At 48.6% G+C, this 17,076-nt stretch overlaps 1 protein-coding gene across 4 annotated transcripts in view; it reads left to right on the forward strand.

The window, feature by feature from the left end:
- Dpp6 (dipeptidyl peptidase like 6) overlaps positions 1-17,076 on the forward strand; it is an 876,452-nt gene that overhangs the window by 795,442 nt on the left and 63,934 nt on the right. For all 4 annotated transcript variants that reach the window (XM_037204345.1, XM_037204347.1, XM_037204344.1 and 1 more), the window contains exons 11-12: positions 11,995-12,118; positions 13,708-13,746. In XM_037204345.1, coding sequence (XP_037060240.1) covers positions 11,995-12,118; positions 13,708-13,746 — 163 coding nt within the window. The remainder of the gene's footprint in view (positions 1-11,994; positions 12,119-13,707; positions 13,747-17,076) is intronic.

Here is a 17,076-nt window from a genome sequence, read left to right on the forward strand (position 1 = left end):
CCATCACAGATGTGTGCAGTCTTATGGGTAGCTCTGAAAACTCCAGGAAGGGATGCAGGGAGCACAGCCCTGACCCAAGAGTCATCAATCCCCTGGCTGTAGGTATTCCCTGCAGGCCACATCTCTCCCCTCAAAGGTCCCCTGCTTGTCACAGAAGTTCATGTTCACGTAGCTAACTGGCTGCCTAGCATCACCTCTGGGCATTGTCAATTAAGTGGTCAAATTATGGCTCCCAGGTGAGACAGGGGCTCGAGCTGAATATTTAATTTACCTCCAGAGTTAACAAAGGATGCAAGAAAGTGTTCGAATGGGTCCAGGTGCCATTTGAGAAGCTAAATATCTACAGAACACTGGGCAGACATACAGCATTGAACTTGCTGGGTTCCTGCTGATCCAGCAGGCAGAGTCCAGAAGATTCCCCTACACCAAGCAGGGTTAAAAGTTGCCCAGTCAGTCAAAAACAGTCAGCACAGGAAGGGATGCTCCCCATGATTTTGCACGATCTCATTGGCTTCTGCAGGAAGGCTGGATGAGGTTGTCAACATTTCTAAATGGCATCTTAAAACTGGACAGTCTTTTGTAAGCTGGAATGCCTGGTTCCCTTCCCTGGGAACACCCAGGCCCTGCAGCTTTCCCATCCTGGTCTAGGCTACTCCATCTTCACCTTGAACAGCGGCCTGACTGCCCTTGACTGAAGCAGAAATCTGCTCCTCCTTCACATCCTTCCCTCTGCCTAGCAGCATCGCCCCCATGGCCTGTCACTCTCCTGCTTCCCTACCTACTGCTTCTGCAAACAGTAACTAGAGTGACATTTGAGCCATCTCAGGTCATGAGGCCCCTGCTCAGAGCATCTGCAGCTTCCCTCCTCATGGAGGAAAAGGACAGCTTCTACGACAGCCTAAACACTCAGTCACTCAAACCTTGTACTGGACGGGTCACTCTAGCAACCCCCCAAAGTCCATCACTAGGATCTTCTATGCCCTGAAAGCCCTTTTTGAGAGCTCAAGGTTACCTGCTCTTCCCTTCAGAGCCAGGGGATCTGGAGAGCCGGCTTTTCTTTATCGACGTGTTCCAGTTTCTGCCCCCCCCCCTGCAATGTGGAATGGTTGAGGCACACGTGCGCACACACACACCACACACATACACACACACACACACACACACACACACACACACACGTCTATACTACCATTCTGCAACAGGCAGTGGTGTATTATTTCAGTTCAGGACACATTTGCTGAATAAGTAAGTTAATTTAAATATTAAACCCAGAGTTCCTATTTCCATGGAATTTTGAGGTAGATTTCTTCATGTGTGCTGATTCTTTTCTGAGGATGGAGGCTAATGTTTTAGCATTGACATTGGTGACATCCTCCATCAAGAAATAGTGAAATGGGGGGCGCAGCTGGAGAGATGGCTAGTGAGTAAGAGTGTTTGCTGCTCTTCCAGACGACCAGGAGTTTGGGTCCAAGCACACCGGTCGGGTGGCTCACAACTACCTGTGACTCCAGTTCCAAGGGACTCTGTCACTCTCTTCTGGCCTCCATAGGCATCCCCACCCACGTGGCATACACATACAGAGACAAAATAAATAAAAAGTAAAGAATAATACTTTAAAATTATAAAATAAAATAGGACACTTGCATTGTGCAGGGTGTAAAGGGGACTTTTTAAATGCCTTGAGGTGGGGCCGTGAGATGAGCTCTATGGGTAAAGATGCTTGCAACGAAGCCTAAAGACCTGGGTTTGATCCAGAACCGACTCACAAAAAGTTGTCTTCTGACCTCCACATGTACGCTGTGGTATTCATGCACACACACATACAATATTAAGAAATCTTAATGCCCTTGAAAATAGAGGAAGAAGTAACCAGGAGTCCTGGGAATGCAGGCCTGCAGTCAGCAGGCAGACACAGGGCAGAGAAGACACCAGGCACTGCCTCAGTTTCTCCAACGTTCTTTGCCTCTGCCCATCCTGGCTTCTCTGTGTTATGCTGGCCCTGTGAGTCTTTCTGAATGGCTCCCATGCCCTCATTTTCCTAGGTGCCTTGTACTGCATTAACCACTTAAGCAATGAGGAGTCCCCATGGGAATGCACAGTCTCCAAAGCTGTAACAGCACCCTTCTGTGGGCTGTGAAGAGGCAGGGCAGGAGCCACATGTGGGAGCCAGAGAGGATAGTATGGAGGTGTTGAGAGCACCTCCCAGACACCCCAGGAACCTGCCAGCAGCAGGGTCATCTTGAGAAACTTGCGTCAAGGGAAACTGAGACTGGCCCTGGGGCACACATATAAGCACTCCATACACATAAAATTAAATAAATCTTTTTGAAATTATGGAATATTTAAAAAACATGGATAGACATGTGGTTCTGGATATAGATGGAAATAAGGAAGAAGAGACAGGGATGTATTGTAGATACAAGCGTAGATACAGATCCCTGTTTTTCCCGGGAGCGGTGCAGAGATTGTGAGCGTGTATGCGTGTGTATCTAGCATGGAGCCTGTACTGTACTCTCAGACTGTGCACAGGGACTTGCTGTGCAACTGTGTCTCCTGGGCAGCTGACACTGGCAAGCCTTCTCTGCCGCCAGCTCCTCCTCCACACGCAGTACCCATAGTACAGCCTGTGCTGACCCACGTGTGAAACCCAGCCTTCCTCCTTTCCAGTTTAGACACAGCGCCACACTGTGGTGGGTCCTGTCTACGCAAGGTGAGAAGCTCTCATTGGTGAAGGGAACGGTGTAGTCATTCCAGGCTGGGCAGTGAGAAACCTTTGTCAATTCACTGCCAATGATTTCCCAGAGACACTGCCAACAGTGGGATGAGGCATCTTCGTTGTTTAAAAGGACTAGCTCATAGAAATTGGAAACTGGAGTCTCAGAAGTCTCCTCAGATGCATCTTCAGAGAGAAACGGGAAAAGTCTGGCACTCGTTGCTGTGACTCGGGTGTCACGGGCATCCTGAGGATGTTGTCGGGAGGCAGTAGTGAATGATGAGCTCTTTGGCAGGCCCGTGAATAAAGCAGACATCATGACAAACAGGCATTGACATCTGAGCGTGTCGGCAGCATTCTGGAGGAGGGTTTTTTCCAGGCTGTGTCACAGGGCTGGTGAGTCGGCTGATGGTGAACACAAAGGGGCTGGAGCGACAGCTAGTCTTCTCCCCTGAGCCACAGCTAGCAAACCAGTACACCGGTGTGAGGGTATCTGCAGGAGAACAGGACTTGACAGACCTGGCCTGCAGTGTGTCTTTAAACATGTCTGCATGCACTGAGGCATGGGAGAACGGATGAACACCCGCTGTCTGCCAACAGCAGGTCAGTGTTTTGCTCCCATCCTCCCACCGCCTTCCTGTCTCAAGGGTCCTGATGCTTCTAGAGCTTCTAAAGGCTCCTCACTTCCCTTATATTACACACACACACACACACACACACACACACACACACACACACCCCATAACTTACAGAGACCAAAAGCAAGGCAAGTGACTGATAAAGACACTTCTAATCCATTACAGGGCCAGGCCCAGGTCTCTAAAGCCGGAGTCCATTGCCACCTGAGCTCCTACCTGGCTCTCAGGTCCCTCTGGAAGCAGAGCTCCCTGAAGTCCCCTCAGATTGTCATGGTCAGGAGACGTATTCAAAGTGCTTACTGTAGGCCCGATGTTCTCAGTGCCACCAGCAGGGACACTGGGGAGGTTTGAAAAGTGGAAAGCAGGCTTGTTCATGGACTCATCTGTGAGCAGGTTTCTTCCTGTCACCAGGAAAGAGCTGCAGCACGTGGCTTCTGAGCTGAGGGCCAAGGGCCTTGCTGGCTATCCCATTCCCAGAATTCTCTATCTTTGCTATGATAAGCCCTGCCAAAGAGCTACCCAAGATAGCCATGTCCTCCTCTCGGGACCCTATGCCTGGTGGAGTGCTCCTAGGAATCCACAGCCCCAGAAGAAGAGGGTCCCTGTAATCTGAGGGGTAAAGAGCCCACAGGCCATCTGAGAGATTGGCTGTCCCAATGCCTTATAAGCAGAGTCACACTGGAGTCCTCTTACCAGGGAAAACCAACAAAACAGTATGTGACCATCTCATAAAAGCAACTCAGGGAGCCTAAGAGATGACTCAGTGGTTAAGAGAACTTGCTTCTCTTCCAGAAGACACAAGTTCAATTCCAGCACCTGCCTGACAACTCACCACCATCCTTAATTCCAGTCCCAGGGGATCTGATGCTCCATTCTGGCCTCTGTGGGCACTGTACACTCATGGCGCACACACTCATGCAGGCAAAATACCCACACACATAAAGCGTTTTTTAAGCAGAAGAAAGCATCTTGTATAACGAGAATACTCCAAACTTGGGAGTCAGTGAGCAAGTGACATCAGAAACAAGAAAGGTTTCCATAATAAATAAATAAATCTTTCAAAGAAAGGTTCCTCTGAGGGCAAGGGCCTGCAGAGGACCACGGCATCATAAAGAAGTTGGGTGAGCAAGGGAAATGAATGGCCCATGGGCTCTGAGGAGTCACTGGGTGGGCAGGCCCTGCTTTTCCATGCATACTCGGGTTGTGATAAGCAGGACTGTAGGCCCTGTATTGAACAGAGGGTCTTGACAGAGACTGACACAGCAGAGGTATCGAGCAGACACTGTGAGCACTGTGAGCACTGTGAGCACTGTGAGCACTGTGAGCATTGTGAGCACTGTGAGCACTGTGAGCACTGTGAGCACTGTGAGCATTGTGAGCACCGAGGCAGCCACAGCGGAACACTAACTTAAGATCAAGCATGGAAGGTATGTGTCGTGGTCTGAAAGAAAACGGCCCCCAAAGGGAGTGACACTATTAGGAGGTGTGGCCTTGTTGGAAGAAGTGTGTCACTGTGGGGGTGGGCTTTGAGGTCTCCTATGCTCAAGCTACACCCAGTGTCCCAGTTCACTTCCTGTTGCCCATGGATCAAGATGTAGAACTCTCAGCTCCTTCTCCAGCACCACGTCTGCCTGATGCCACCATAAATCTCTGAAACTGGAAGCCGCCCCCAATTAAATGTGTTCCTTTATAAGAGTTGCCATGGTCATGGTGTCTCTTCACAGCAATAGAAACCCAGACTAAGACAATATATATTCAGTGGACCCCAGCAGATCAGAGTGAGCAACTTCCCAGTGGCCAGGGTGGATACGGACAGGGTGGCATCAGGATGGAGCTGAGCACATGATCTAGAGTCACGGCCAGAGTGGAGGACTTTGAAAGAGGAGACAAAAGCCAGACACCAGACCTCCTCCTCCCACCCTCACAGAGGGACGATGTGAAGAGTTACTCAAGTAGCCTTGACAGCAAGCAGGTGTCTACAGGCTATTCACAGCCCAGCATGACTAAGAGAGTGCAGATGTTTCCTTGGCAACAAGACGGTGTCATGAAGCTGGTGTCAGGCTGAGCATCAGCAATGCCCTCTCTGGGAGCTACAGGGATCTTGCTGTGCCTCGGAAGCCACTCTCTGTGTTCTTCATCTGTGAAAAAAGGGACCTGAGTCCTTGAGGCTCAGAGTCCATGGGGCTCAGAAATTCACCTGATATGTTAAAGACTCCAGCATTTACCCTCAAGGGCTAGCATTTTCTTTGGTGAGGCATTTGTCAAAAGGGACAGCTGTGACCAGACATATCTTAATCCCTCTGTATATCAGCCTGTGCTCCAGAAGAGAAAAGACAGCCCTCAAATGTGCTTAACTCCACAATATTACAAAGCTGCTTCTTAAAAATAAGTGAGCTGGACCAGGAGACCCCAGGAAGCTATAGTGCCCATGACCTATAACAACAGGGGCTCGGTTGTCATCTCAGTGCTGGGGAAAGGGGTAGGGGGTATTCTAATTGGATCACAAGGGTAGAGAGAGCCAAATGGAGCAAGCTACCAATAGGGACCTTTGGTTGATGGAGGACTGTGAGGAGGGAGCCACAGAAATAAATACCACCATCTTTCTCCCTCCCCTTTAACCTCTTGACAGTCCCCTATAGGGCAGTCAGAACCCTAATGCCATCTGTCTTAGTTACATTGGCATTTAATTGAGGCTTGCTTACAGATTCAGAGTCAGTCCAGGATCGCCATGGCGGGAAATGTGGCAGCAGACAAGTTCTGTGGCAGCATGGCTCTGGAGCAGTAACCACATCTGATGCACAAGTTACAAGCAGAGAGAGAGAGAACGAGACTATTCCTGGCATAGGTTTTTGAAATCTCAAAGTCCACCCCCAGTGACGCACTTCTTCCAACAAGGCCACACCTCCAAGTTCTTCCTAAATAGTCCACCAACTAGAACCAAACATTCAAATATATGAGGGAGCATTCTCATTCAGACCATCACACCATCCATACAGGTGAGCCCTGACACGAACACAGAGCAGAATGGAGGAAGCAAAGGGCACCTGCAGAACACATAGGAAACACTCAGCATGCCCTCATATGACACTGGTAATTTGCCCAGGAAATGCCTAATACATATTGATGGACAGTGGATAGGTTGATATATGAGCCTGTGTGGATAGATGTGTGATGGATGGGTAGATAGATGGATAGTAGATAGATTGGTAGGTTGGAAGGGTGTGAGGATGTGTGAAATTAATTAGATCGGTGGACAGTAGAAGATAGATGAATGGGATGGATTGGATTGGATGAGTTAATAAATGGATTGGATGACTGAATAGGTGGATTGGATTGGAAGAATTGGAACAGATGGGTAGATGGATGGATGGATGGATGGATGGATGGATGGATGGATGGATGGATGGATGACAGGATGGATCGATTAATACATAAGTGAAAGATGGAGTGAAATGAGAGAAGATGGATAGATACAAGATAGATAGATTAATTGAGCAAGTGTATTGGATGAGTTAGCAAATGGATGGATGAATGGGTGGATGGATGGATGGATGGATGGATGGATGGATGGATGGATGGATGGAAAGTAGATGACAATAAATGAATAACAGATGATGGACAGATAAGAGTATTATGAGTGGATGGATGAATGAATGGATGGATGGATGGATGGATGAATGGATGGATAGTATGATAAACAAACCAATAGACTTTGACTACATTAAACTAGAATACAGAGAGGGTTTCCATAAAAATGACTCTGGGGGCTGGAGAGATGGCTCAGAGGTTAAGAGCACTATCTGTTCTTCCAGAGGTCCTGAGTTCAATTTCCAGCAACCATATGGTGGCTCACAACCATCTGTAATGAGATCTGGTACCCTCTTCTGGCCTGCAGGCATGCATGCAGACAGAATACTGCATACATAATATATAAATAAATAAATATTTTTTTAAATGACTCTGCCACTCCTCTACAATGGACACTTTCACTGCAGCATCATTAACTGTTAAATAAAGAACCCATAAGTGCCAAGGTATGTTCTCTGTAAACCTGCTTCTCACACACCCTGACAGCCAGCCCTGCTCTGTCTCCAACCCCTCTGATAGAAAAAAGAGAGAACCATCTCAGTGATAGAGAAAGTATAGAGAGGTATTGAATAGCCATCTGTTTGAATGTATTATGTCTCTGTTTTCTGCAGTGCCCTCAGCCTGCATACATCTTAATAGTTGCACGATGACTCTGAGGAAAACCCAGACAGGACTGTGAACTTCATTGCAGGCAGCGTTGTGCTCAGTGTTATGGCAGCTTGCTCAAAGCTGCCCTGTACTAAAGCGCATCTCTTTACAAACAAATTGCCCTCTCACAGTGCATTCTCTTCCAGCTTGGTCCATGAAATAAACATTGCTTTAAGATGCCAGAGTTAATTGCAAGCTCTTTGTGTCACAAGACTTTGTTCCCTTTGCCCTTTATTGCCACAGGCTGTCAGAGCCTGTGCCAGAATCAGCAATACCAAAAAGTGACTTGGCACATTAATCCCTGTGAGAGAAACAATACCCATTCATATTTTATGGTAAACAAGTGGGCTAATCAAAAATTCATCCACTGCTCACCAGCAAGCTCCTCTGTGCTCTGAGCTGAAGGCACCTCCTTAGCCAGACTGCAAGTGCCCTTCCCATAGGCTCCCAGGCAGAGCCTGCTTCCCTCCATAATATCAGTCCCTGAGCTGGAGTTAAAGGCCTGCTCATCCAGCCTCCACCCAACCTGTGAGCCAGTGCCTGCCCATCAATTTACTTAAGTAGAACCCTGCCGTCCACAACATCTGCCCTGAGTGCTCTTAGAATAACCGAGTGAAGAGCATCCTTTAGCATGGAGAGATCATCAGAAACCTTTCCAACTTGGGTCCAGCAGAATGATCTCTGCAAGGGAAGGGGGTGAAAAGAAGCACTCTTCTGCCATCAGTGAGGTAGTGACATGAGAATACACTCTCAGCACTCACAAGTGTATTTATGAAGCAGGCTTCAGGAGGCACCCAGGGCTGGAGAGATGGCTCTGCAGTTAAGAGCACTTGCTGCTCTTCCAGAGGACCCGGGTTTCATTCCCAGCACCCATATGGTAGCTCACAACCATCTGTAACTCCAGTTCCAGGGGAACTAATGCCCTCTTCTAGTCTCTGCAGGCACTGGGTGAAACTCATATAAAATAAAATACAAGTGTGCTCCTTGAGCACTCAAAAAAAATCTGGAAATTTGCCTGAAGGAGATGGAAACTCCAGATGTGAATGTTGACAACAGGTTCAACAAAGCTGGCTGAGCCACAGGAATAAGAAACATCCCATACTGTACCCATGGACATTTGTCCAGAAAATTTACTGAGAGAAGATAAGGATTCAGCAAACAAGCTATATCCCTTCTGTGCCAGGTCCAGGCCCAACTTCCTCAGAAGGGTTACACTTCCCATCTTGCTTTGTCCTCTCCCTTAACTGCTTCCTACTTTCTTTTCATTCCGTAGCACTGCATCTGTCTACCAAAGCATGTACACACATTCAAAGGACATTGATGAGGGGCAGGGCTGGAAACAGAGACCTAGAGTTTGATGAAAATCCCATATATTTATACAATGTATTTCATTCATCTCTATCCACCACTGTCTCCCTCCAATGCCCACTAATGCTCCGCACAGTCACCCTCCTGAGTCCACGTCCTTTCATGTTGTTTCCAATAACCCCGAGTCTGATTACTGTTGCCCACAGGTGCAAGCATACGTGGGCGTGGGCTGCCTATTAACGGTCACATCCCCAGAGTGACTCCCTCCCAGCCCTCAATGGCTAATAGTTTATCTGCCACGGATGGGGACGTGGGGGCCTCTCCCCTAGCTGGGACGCTGGCTGGCTTGATCTTGTCAGGCAAGCACAGCTGCTGTGAGCTGATGTTTGCAGCATCATCGCTCCCAGAAGTCAGCATTCCACAACTCACCTCACCGATCAGCTCTTATGTCCTTCCCCCTCTTCTGCCGTATTCCCTGAGCCCTGAATCAAGGGGTGGTGATACTTCTTGATGACTTGTTCCAGAAGTGCCCAGCCCAGCCCAGGCCCACCCATAGCATACGGCTTGAGGACACCTTTTGGTGACTGTTCCACAAGTCCCACTGATGAGCTGCTTTCCAGAAGGGAGGTTGTGTTCATCCACCTATTTCCGGTACTTCATATATAAATCAGGAATAGGAAGTTTGGAAGAAGGGCCACTGCCTTTGGCTGCTAGTGCAGGGAATTCTTATGTAGCCAAAGAGGTGCAGAGTGAATGTGCCAACATTTGAAACAGGCACAGGTCCCTCATTGGTGCGAAGGCCATGAGAGAGGCAAACCTCCCAGAGCCCTCGATCTCTCTCCTTCCTCCTCCACAGGAGTAGTGTGCTGGCACTAAGAGGTGGTTACATGTGGCTTCCCACCCACTCCCTGACTGCCTGTGCACAGCAATGCCCAGGAGGTCATTAGCACACATTCATCCCCAGGGCTCTTCAAGCTGCTGACCTCCATCTGTGTGTGTATATGTATACATGTAGCAGTGAGCACATGTGTGTACATGTGTGTGCACAAGTATGTGAGGGTAAATGGGTATGTGAATTCATGTGTGTGCACACATGCATGTATGCAAATGTGTGCACATGTGTGTGGAGGCCAGTCAGCATCAGGTATTGTTTTTTTCAATTACTTGCTATCTTAATTTTTTGAGACAGAGTCTCTACTAAACCTGGAGCTTGCTAGTTCATACTGGCTGACCACATGTCCCAGGGAGCCCCCCACCCCCAGTACTGGGACTTTGGGCACACATTCCTAGGCCTGACTCTTTTATATGATGTCTTGGCTTTGGTTTCTGCTGGTGTGATAAAACATCATGAGCAAAGCAACTTGGGAAGGAAAGGTTTTATTTCACCTTACAGCTCTTAATCTACCATCAGGGAAGTCAGGACAGGAATTCAGGCAGGAGTATGGAGGCGGGAACTGAAGCAGGGGCCGTGGAGGAGTGCTCCGTACTGGCCTGTTCCTTGTGGCTTGCTCAGTCTGCTCTCTTACAGCACCCAGAACCACCAACCTGTAGGTGATACATTTCTCAGTGATCTGGGCCCTCCCACATCAATTATCAATCAATAAAATGTTCTACAAGCTTGCCTGAAGGCCAGTCTGGTAGGGGCATTTTCTCAGTTTTCTCATGCCCCATCGAGAGGCTGTGAGACACAGGAGCACACCTCTGGGGTGTGTAGCTAGAAGGACATGCTGCCTCTCGGGACAGGGACACGAGAGGGTACAGACCCTGTAGACACTGTGCCCAGATCCACTGGGCCTGCAGGCTGGGGAGCAGATGGCAGGAACAGAAGTGGCCTTGTTTTAGCAATCTCAGAACACAGAAGGTTAAAATCATGAGAGTTGCTTGTGTCCAGAAATGCCTCCTGTTTGGATGTAGATGTGACGTATTCCTTACCCACAAGGCCTTCAGAGGTTCCCAGGACTGTGGGGGGCAGTTCCAGGGCCCCTCTCACCCCTACCCAGTGAGTCAGACCTTCTGTTTGGAGGCTGTGTGCTTGACCTGTGTATCAGTTCAGTGACTGAAAACTGATCAGCAGGTCGACTTGGGGAATGAGCAGCAGTTAGCCGTTGGGTTTCCTGGTTAAGGGAGGTCTGGCTCCAAGTGCCCATTTATTCAGGCCTTTCTGCCACCTCCAGTTCACCAGGGGTGCCTGGTGAGTGTGCCACTGTTGCCTGTGATAAAAGGTCTAATAAGAACACAGAGTGCTCATCCTCAACAGCAGATCTCATTATAGAGGACCGGCAGGTGGCTGAACATGTTAGTGGCTTCTAGAACATTCTAGGAAGTCACCTGAGGATACCTATTTGGGGCACTTACTTTCTTGACATTTTCTTCTTCTTTTTTGATGAAAAGTGGGGCACCCCAGCTTCGGAGAGTCCTGAGCGATAGAATCTGTCAGCACAAGCCTCCCACCCCACCCCACCCCCAATATTAACATCAGGCCACTCTGAGCATGGTGCTCATTTTCAGGTTTGGATAAAATCCATCTTGTGACACCAAACCGAGTTCACCAAAGCCCAGGTCCAGAGCCGTTGTCCCTAATCCTGGCTACCTTGTCCTTAAAGAGTGAAGAAAAAGAACTGAACCCTCAGAGCCTCTGAAGCTTAACCCTCGGAGGCTCCCCTGCACTGCCCCTCACTCAAGGCCCCTGCTTCCTCACTCTCAGTACTCACCCCTGCCTCTCTGCCAGGTCCTTCTCCACCCCACCTACCCAGTGCATCAGCTTATGTGGAGCTGTGACTTTGGTGGGCCTGTGATGTGAAACTGAAGTCAGTAGAGCCCCAGCAAGAGCATGGGACACCACCACCCCCCAACACTGGTGGGGCACTCCAGTGTCCCCATCTCCAGTTTCAGGGCCCCGCTGGTGAGGGCAGGGGCTGAGGGTTAACTGGCCACCCTGACACTCAGCTTTCCATGAGGAGCTTGGACCCACGTGTGTTCTTGGATGGCCCCGTTCCAGAACCCCACACCTACGCTCACTGGCTGCTGAATCCAGAATCGGAGTGTGACCCAGACCCTGGTGTCCATTGCCCCTGCTCACACCCTTGTTTGTGTTTTCAGGGAGTATTACATCACCATGGTGAAGTGGGCAACCAGCACCAAGGTCGCGGTGACCTGGCTGAACCGGGCCCAGAATGTGTCCATCCTGACCCTCTGTGATGCCACCACAGGGGTCTGCACTAAGGTACGGGGACAGCGGAGGGGGTGGAGGGGTGGCCATAGCATGGAAGGTAGTATCCAATCACTTGGAGCCCCTTGGGCTGGAGAAATGAGAAACCCTGCTGGACCCTGTCATTGATGCTGTGGCCAGCCTCTGGTTTGGTGCCACCTGGTGGACACGTCAGATATTGCTACAAAATCCCCGGGCATATCAGAGCAGCAGCCTTGGGAGTCCTCACAGGCAAGGGTCTGTTTCCCTTCACACTGGCCACTGCTGTGCTAGGCACACTACTCTCCTCATTCTCTGTTTCTCAAAGGAGGAGGGGACAGGCCCAAGACTTGACCCAGCTACAAGTACTCAGCCCAAGTATACCCTCCCCTGTCCAACACCCCAGAGTCAGGTGCCCTAGCTCAGGTAAGGCAGGTCCAGGCAGACCAGCAGTATGTCTAGGAGCAAAAGGCATCCCAGGGTACCTTTACCTCCTGGCCAGGACAGCAGACTCTCCTCTCTGTTGCTGAGCCACAGCCCTAAGAAAGTCACCTCACATTGAATTTAAAAGACCAAGTGAGACTCCAGGCAGATCTCACAGAAACGGCTTTGACCCTACGTTTCTATTTTTCTAGCAAGAAACACCAGTCTCTTGTAGGTTCACTTAGACCTATGGGCTTATCTACAGGCAGCTCTCAGCACACTGCCGAGGGGTGGGGGTGTCTCTAGGAGGTCACAGTGAGCTGTCCCTGCCTCTGACACCTCATTGGGTCGATGTTTCCTCTGGGTGGTTCTGATGGGCTTGCTGGAGGAGAAGGTGAGCGAGGCAGGGCTCAGGGCTGGACATCTGTGCTGAATGTCCACATCTTCTGTGCCTGTCCTGATACGCCCACCGCGAATAAGGAGTGGCCACTCCCAGTGCCACAGGCGGTGTAGACCAAGCACCACGCTGGTGGCCCCTCAGGTGACAGCAACTGAGAAGAGCAGTCATCCGGTGCTTGGGCATGAAGTGTTTGTATGTCTTTGTACACAGCTCTGGAGAGCAACTTTCATACAATGCTATGACCCCTTTTACCTGGCTTTGTTTCCCATGATTGTTTCTTGGAACTGTAAACTGGAATTTTACAGTTTACAGTATCCACTCGCATGCACATACACACACACACACACACACACACACACACACACACACACACACACACCAGTTCCAAACAGTGCAGCACCTGAGGCTTGCCCCTAAAGGGACACCCTGCCCAGTGGTGATAGCCAGGTAGAAACACGCCCAGCTAGTGTGGCTGCCAAATGGGCACAGGCTGGCCCATGGTGACCAGTGACCTCCAAGTGTTAGAAATGCCATCAGCTTCTGCAGGGCTGCTCACTGCTGTGGATTGCCCTGCTTGTTAAGGACAGTGGCATTCTTCTTGCCCAAGGACACTTGTGCTAGCTAGCATGTGAGCCACAGCATGGGACAAAGAGAAGAACAGGGATTACCTCTCCACTGAGAGGCCCCAGTGGCCACTCTGTGCGAGTGAGTGCAGTTACCATGTAGATGAAATTAAACCTTTCTCTGTACAGTGCATGCAAACAAACAGAAGTCCTTTTCTAATGCTCCAATTCCATTTCAGAAACACGAGGATGAAAGCGAAGCTTGGCTGCACAGACAGGTAACTCACATGCCAGTCCCCATGTCCCCATCACCCCGACCTCCTAGCCCAGTGGTTCTCAACCTTCCTAATGCTGTGACCCTTTAAAACAGTTCCTCAGGTTATGGTGATTCCCAACCATGTAATTATTTTCATTGCTATTCTATAACTGTAATTTTGCTGTTATAAATCATAATGTAACTATCTGTGTTTTCCCATGCTCTTAGATTACATCTGTGAAAGCCCCTAAAGGGGTCATGACCCACAGGTTGAGAACCACTGCCCTAACCCTTCACAGGAGTGGGTACCATAGTTTTCATGTATGGGAGTCACTTGGGAATCCCCACCCGGGATCATCCAAGTATGTGTGCTGTTGTGATCAGGGCAGTGTGTGCACAGCCGCCTCTTCGTCCTTCCGGGATACTTGGCAGACAGTGCTGTAGAAGCCAAGTTCCCTAGGTGGTAGTTTGGAAATCATTGCCCATCAGGACAGTGATGGGAAGGATCTCAGCTCCCATTCAGATGATGTGGTTGGCGAGCTCAAAATAGTGAGCCCAGAAAATTGCCCAGATGTGGTCTGTAATGGAAGGCAGGTGAAAATGTGGTTGGTACTCCCATTTATTCATAGGCGTGGTTTTATAGATCTCTCAGTGAGAAGTCTCCTTAGAAACTTGACCCCAGAATCATCCCTGGGATTTTTTTCCCCATCCATAACTCAGAAAGGCACCTCAGAGCAGGCTCTGGAGGCTGGAGACTAAAAGAAGTTGGGGGTTTGAGGTGTGGCTTGCTGGTGCCACACTCACACAACGTGCCTGAGACTCTTGGTCTAGTCCCCAGCACTGAAAAACAGGAATCAGTCAAAGGGGTCAGCAGGGGCTGGAGAGGCGGCTCAGTGGGTAAAATGTATACTGCCCTTGGCGAGGACGGAGTTCACACCACAGCCCCAAAGCCGAGTGGCTCAAAACTGCATGTAACTCAGCTCAGTGGTCAGACGCCCTCTTCCGACCTCCAAGAGCCCTCACACTCTTATGCACATACACACAAATACACATAATTTTTAATTAAAATAAATCCTTAAAAATAAGAGTTCCAGAGAAGCCTAGGCAAACTACCCTGTGATACTTTTTTTTAAAATAACATACCCAGAGAGTGACCCCTAGTGCCAGTAATTTCTCTTGATTCTTTTGTCTCATGCCTCACTCTTGCATTAGAAAGAATGGACAACATTCAGAGAACTTCTTATTTAGTCCACCAGAGGCAATAACGTGATCTTCAAGTCCTGTTAGAAAAATCAAAACAGATTTGAATCCAAATAATCATTGCAGAGAAGGCTAGGGATGTAGCTCAGTGGTAGAGCTCTTGCTTACCATGTACAAAGCCCCAGGCTCCATTCACAACAAAGACTATAAAGGAATTATGATTAAGGAACACAGGTGTGTGTTTTTATTGACATGGAGAGTCCATTTGTTGAAAATCCAATTGTCAGCAATGGCTCCTGTGTTGGTTCCCTTCCTGTGGCTGTGATAAAACACAAGGAACAAAACCAACTTACAAATGAATGAGTTTATTTTGGCTATATGATTACAGAGGGCTGAGGGCCCGTCATGGCGGGAGGCAGAACAGCAAGAGGGAGACATGTGGCAGGGACAGGAAGTTGAGAGCTCACAACTTCAAGCACAGACACAAAGCAGAAGAAGCAAAATGGAAGTGGGGGGGAGGCTATGAACTTTCAAAGCCCGCCCCCAGTGACGTACTTCCCCCAGCTGCACCACCTCCCCAAACACCACCTCCAACTGAGGACCACCTGCTGGGGCACTTGTCATCCAAACCTCTGCAGCACCCAGGCATACTCTGGCACTCTGATGACCACACATCTTTTGTTACTTATCAGAGTAAGAGCCTTACAAGTGCACAGCTACTTCTGGACATACCTTTTCTCAGCTCAAGGCCAATCTTATACAAAAGAGGAAAGGCTCGGTGGAGTCACTTTATTCCCCTCTTTCCAAGTTTGGATACCAAGTCCAAGCTGAGAGGCCATCAAGAGAGAAGACTCAGGCACCCAGAGATACAAGCATGCCCAGAGTTCTTCATCCCACCCAGACCATCAGTATCTAAAGTGTTATTGGTATGCTCATCTTATACCAGGTAAAATGCCAGATAGGAAAAATATAATCATTCTTAAATCTCTCGTCTATATTATTGTCTACGTTAAACTGCTACTTTAAAAATTGCATCCAGCCGGGCGGTGGTGGCACACGCCTTTAATCCCAGCACTTGGGAGGCAGAGGCAGGCGGATCTCTGTGAGTTCAAGGCCAGCCTGGGCTACCAAGTGAGTTCTAGGAAAGGCGCAAAGCTACATAGAGAAACCCTGTCTCGAAAAACCAAAAAATAAATAAATAAATAAATAAATAAATAAATAAATAAATAAATAAATAAATAAATAAAAATAAAAATTGCATTCAGTACCATGCTAGACTCTGTAAGTTTTAAAAAATATTACTTTTAGTCAAGGGCATATATGATAAGTCCACAACTAACATGAAACTCATCTGTGACAAATGAGAAAGCCTTCCTGTTGTGTGACACTGTTCCTGAGGAGATATAAACATCTACTCACCCCAGATAGGGAACCAATGCCAGACCAAAGTAAGGATGCCACCCAAGTCCAACTTGGTAAACCAAGGAGCTTCAATGGTCTTACTCACAAGTCAGTGGGTGAGGGGATGCTCACAAGAGCAAAACTGATTCAAAGACCGCTGCTTCAACAAAAGCCCACCCCAGCATGGATGACAGATCACAAAAGCTGGAAACCTGGAGCTCACTGTGCAACCTACAAAAATCTCAGCAGCTTGGAGATTGCCTTTTCCAGGTAACTCAGTTGGCCTGAGTCACTCCAAAGTGGCTTGGCCATCCTTATAGCTGCTATATTCTTGAGAAGGGCAGGACTGAGTAACCCTGGTCAGCTTCAGGGACTTCCTGAGACTATTGAGTTGTTTATTTCCTGAGCGTCCCTGAGGGATGAAATGGTTCACCTCCCCCTTAGATTCACCTCTCTTTTAACATCTGTATATTAATGAGCTTCCTTCCATGACAAAAGTTTTTAATCATGGAGGAAACTGCTACAGAAAACGTCCCTTTAAATGAGGTGCAAAGCAAGGTTTACTCACTCTCATGGCCTCTATTCATCACAGAGCTGAGTGTCCTAGGCAGAATAACTAGACAAGAAAGAGCAATGAAAGGTGCCCACAATGAAAGGAATTAAATTATCCCTGTTTTCAAAAAGGAGAATATTAAATATGTGTGTGTGATATATATTAATAAAGACAGTAAATGTACAGGGTACATAATGC

The sequence above is a fragment of the Peromyscus leucopus genome, chromosome 3, assembly GCF_004664715.2.
Source record: "Peromyscus leucopus breed LL Stock chromosome 3, UCI_PerLeu_2.1, whole genome shotgun sequence".
NCBI classification, from domain to species: Eukaryota; Metazoa; Chordata; class Mammalia; order Rodentia; family Cricetidae; genus Peromyscus; species Peromyscus leucopus.